General features: G+C 35.5%; 1 protein-coding gene across 1 annotated transcript; it reads left to right on the top strand.

The window, feature by feature from the left end:
- The first annotated feature begins 597 nt into the window (after positions 1 to 597).
- Positions 598 to 1,401, top strand: LOC21405193. The gene has a single exon (XM_010091557.1). The coding sequence runs from the start codon at positions 598 to 600 to the stop codon at positions 1,399 to 1,401; it is 804 nt and encodes a 267-aa protein (XP_010089859.1).
- Positions 1,402 to 3,048: the final 1,647 nt, after the last annotated feature.

Here is a 3,048-nt window from a genome sequence, read left to right on the forward strand (position 1 = left end):
AAGTGTATATGAGTCTGACTAAAATATAGGAGATAGATCGTGTAAATCTTTGGAACGTTATGTATTTTCTTTTTTGTTTCATTATTATTAGTTATTACTACTATTAAGAGGTGTGCTCTTTTTTTCCGGCTTTGTGGACTCTTATTATCACTTTGAATATAACTTGTTTTATTGTGAAGTTGTTAGATCAGGACCAAATTCTTGAGAGAATATCTCTCAATTTGTATTTACAAAAAAAAAAAAAAAAAAATAATAATAATAATAATAATAATAATAATAAAATCTATTAAACTCTCACTTTGTCGTTTAAAAGATAGAATGTTTTATCACATATTTGTATTTCGAATTTTCAATTCATAATCTCTCTCTCTCTCTCTCTCTCTCTCTCTCTCTCTCTCTCTCTCTAACTACCGACTATACAAAACAACTGATTGGATAATTGCCCTAAATAAAATACTGATTTTTTGACTATAAATATGTAAAGTGCATCTGAAGACTGTACTTGTCTACGGAAAATATCTGCGCCTTTCTTTTCTTTCTTTGAAAACCCTAGCTTTACTCATCACCATCATGATGAACGAAAAAGACCACAAGAAAATGACAAACGACCAAGATTTGATCGACGAGGAAGACTTCCTTGCTCTCACGCTCTCTCCTCCGGTCAGCCGCCCTCGACCGCCGCTGCCGCAGCCGCAGGCCCAGTTGTTCCAAAACCCACAACTGCAGCCATATCTCTATCATCATCAACCATCGCAAAACCTTAATTTTCTGCCGGCTTTCGCTCCTGCCCCGCCACCGCCACAGCCGCCACGTCCCGTCCAGGAACAGCCTTCGGCCCGCCAACCAGCCCGGTCTTCAGCTCGCACTCGCCGCAACGCCGCCCAGCCGCTCCGTCCTGGGAAGAGCGAGACCGTCCCGGTGCTCTTCCCGTGGGCCACTCCGCGCCGCGCCACCGTGCAAAACCTCGACTACTTATTGTCCGCAAAGATAGAGACGATCGCCGGCGAGGTGCAGTGCAAGCAGTGCCAGCAACGGTTCCAGTTGGAGTACAACCTAGCGGAGGAGTTTGGCAAGCTGTGGAAATTCATTGCGGATAAGAAGGCGGACATGAAAGATCGGGCGCCGAAGGAGTGGGAAAACCCGGAATTTCCAGACTGCATGTACTGCGACCAGAAGGGCGCCGTTAAGCCGGTTGTGGCGGAGAAGAAGAGGGAGATAAATTGGCTCTTCTTGCTTTTGGGACGGTTTCTTAATTGTTTGACGCTTGATCAGTTGAAGTACTTCTGTAAGCACACTCGGAATCATCGCACAGGTGCCAAAGATCGGGTTCTTTATCTTACTTATCTGGGTTTGTGCAAACAACTTGATCCCTCTGGGCCTTTTGACGCTCTCGATCGCTAAGAAGATTATATCATATATATATATATATATATATATATGATTTCTTTAAAATTGTTATTCAATTTCAGTTAATATAAACATATAGATTGTATGTTCAGTGTTTATGCTCTCGGTCGACCTTGATTTCTTTTGCGTGCTACGTTTTGATTCAATAGAATTTTGATTTCTCTACTTTTGTAAGGATTGAATAGAAAATTTACCTTTTTTTTTTTGTTATGATTTCGGTAGTTTGTGCAGCTTTCTTTACTCTCTTTCTTTATTTTATATTTTTATACAGTGATCATGAAAGAAAAAAGATTACAGAAGATGTTATGATCCTTTTCAAAGAAAAAGAAAAAGAAAAAAACCGATGTTATAATCTCCTGAAAATAAGTTATGGATTGTGTCTGATATTGTCACGATTGTTCATCGACATTCGTTTAAAAACATCAGGTTACTATTTACTAAGCCAATGATAATAACGTTAATAATTTTCTTGAGACTGTATAATTACTGTATCAAGATCACCTTTTAACAAATAGGTTCTCTATGTTTACAACATATATATTGATTTTATGTTGTGTTTAGTCTTTTAAATGAAGATGAATTTATGCCTTATTTCCGTCTAAATTTGGAAAGAAAAGATATTAATCTTTTCGAGTTTAAGGTAGAAATACCAGACAATATTTAATTAAATTGCAAATACTTTTTTGTTGCGCATATTTGCTCTTTCTTAAACTGGACCCATGCAATATGTTTTACGCTTGTCAATGCAATTTTATGTCAGCAATACTTTTTCATTTGGTTGGTCCTGGATATTGGCTGTTAAAGTGGATTTTAAAGACCTTATAAGTACATTGTTACGTACAGTACGAATTATCATCAGTTTTCAGAAAGAATATATAGAACACGAAAGTGTTTGGTGTACCGTGTCTAAGCCTTAAACGTGCTCGGACAATTTATTCATTTATTAATTAACTCTAGTCAAAACGGGTTCAGATTTTATTGGCTCCATTTTTTCTATTTCAGAAACTGTCTCTCTACTAATTATTTATCATATCATTTAAATTTAAGAATATAACTACATAAATAAGAAGGAAATACTAAAAATACTTGAAGCAATTCACGAGGAGTAAAATATTAATTAATGGGAAGACAGAAAAATGGAACAACAAATCGTGATTCAGTAAAAATATATTCCTTTCATAAAGGGTTATTTTAAGCCACAGACACGTGTTTGTGTATTGTTACTTGTGTTCTAATCAAAGAAAAATCCTTTTACTCTATTCCTTTTTTAAGGGGTGATATTACTTTTCTTTTTTTCAGGGACTCGTAAAATTTGACTTATTAGTTTACTTAAAAAAAATTTCAACAGAAAGGAAATTCCTTTAAAACATGTAACAAATGAAAACAAAAAGTTTTATTCGTGTCAATTTCTAGCATTAAAAATACGTAGCACGTAGATATATTAAGCAAATACGCATGTTAGCAATGTCACAGGTTTCAATCTTAATTCAGGAAGCGTTTACAGCGCACTTGTTTTAGTATTTTTCATAAAACTGGAAACAATTAATATGAGTGAATCAATGTTCTTATATTGTCCCAACAATTTTTTTTTTTTTTCCATGAAAGGTCCCATAAATATATTCCACTGATCATAAGAAAGAA

This window comes from Morus notabilis, unplaced genomic scaffold, assembly GCF_000414095.1.
Source record: "Morus notabilis unplaced genomic scaffold, ASM41409v2 Scaffold825, whole genome shotgun sequence".
In the NCBI taxonomy this organism is placed as follows: domain Eukaryota; kingdom Viridiplantae; phylum Streptophyta; class Magnoliopsida; order Rosales; family Moraceae; genus Morus; species Morus notabilis.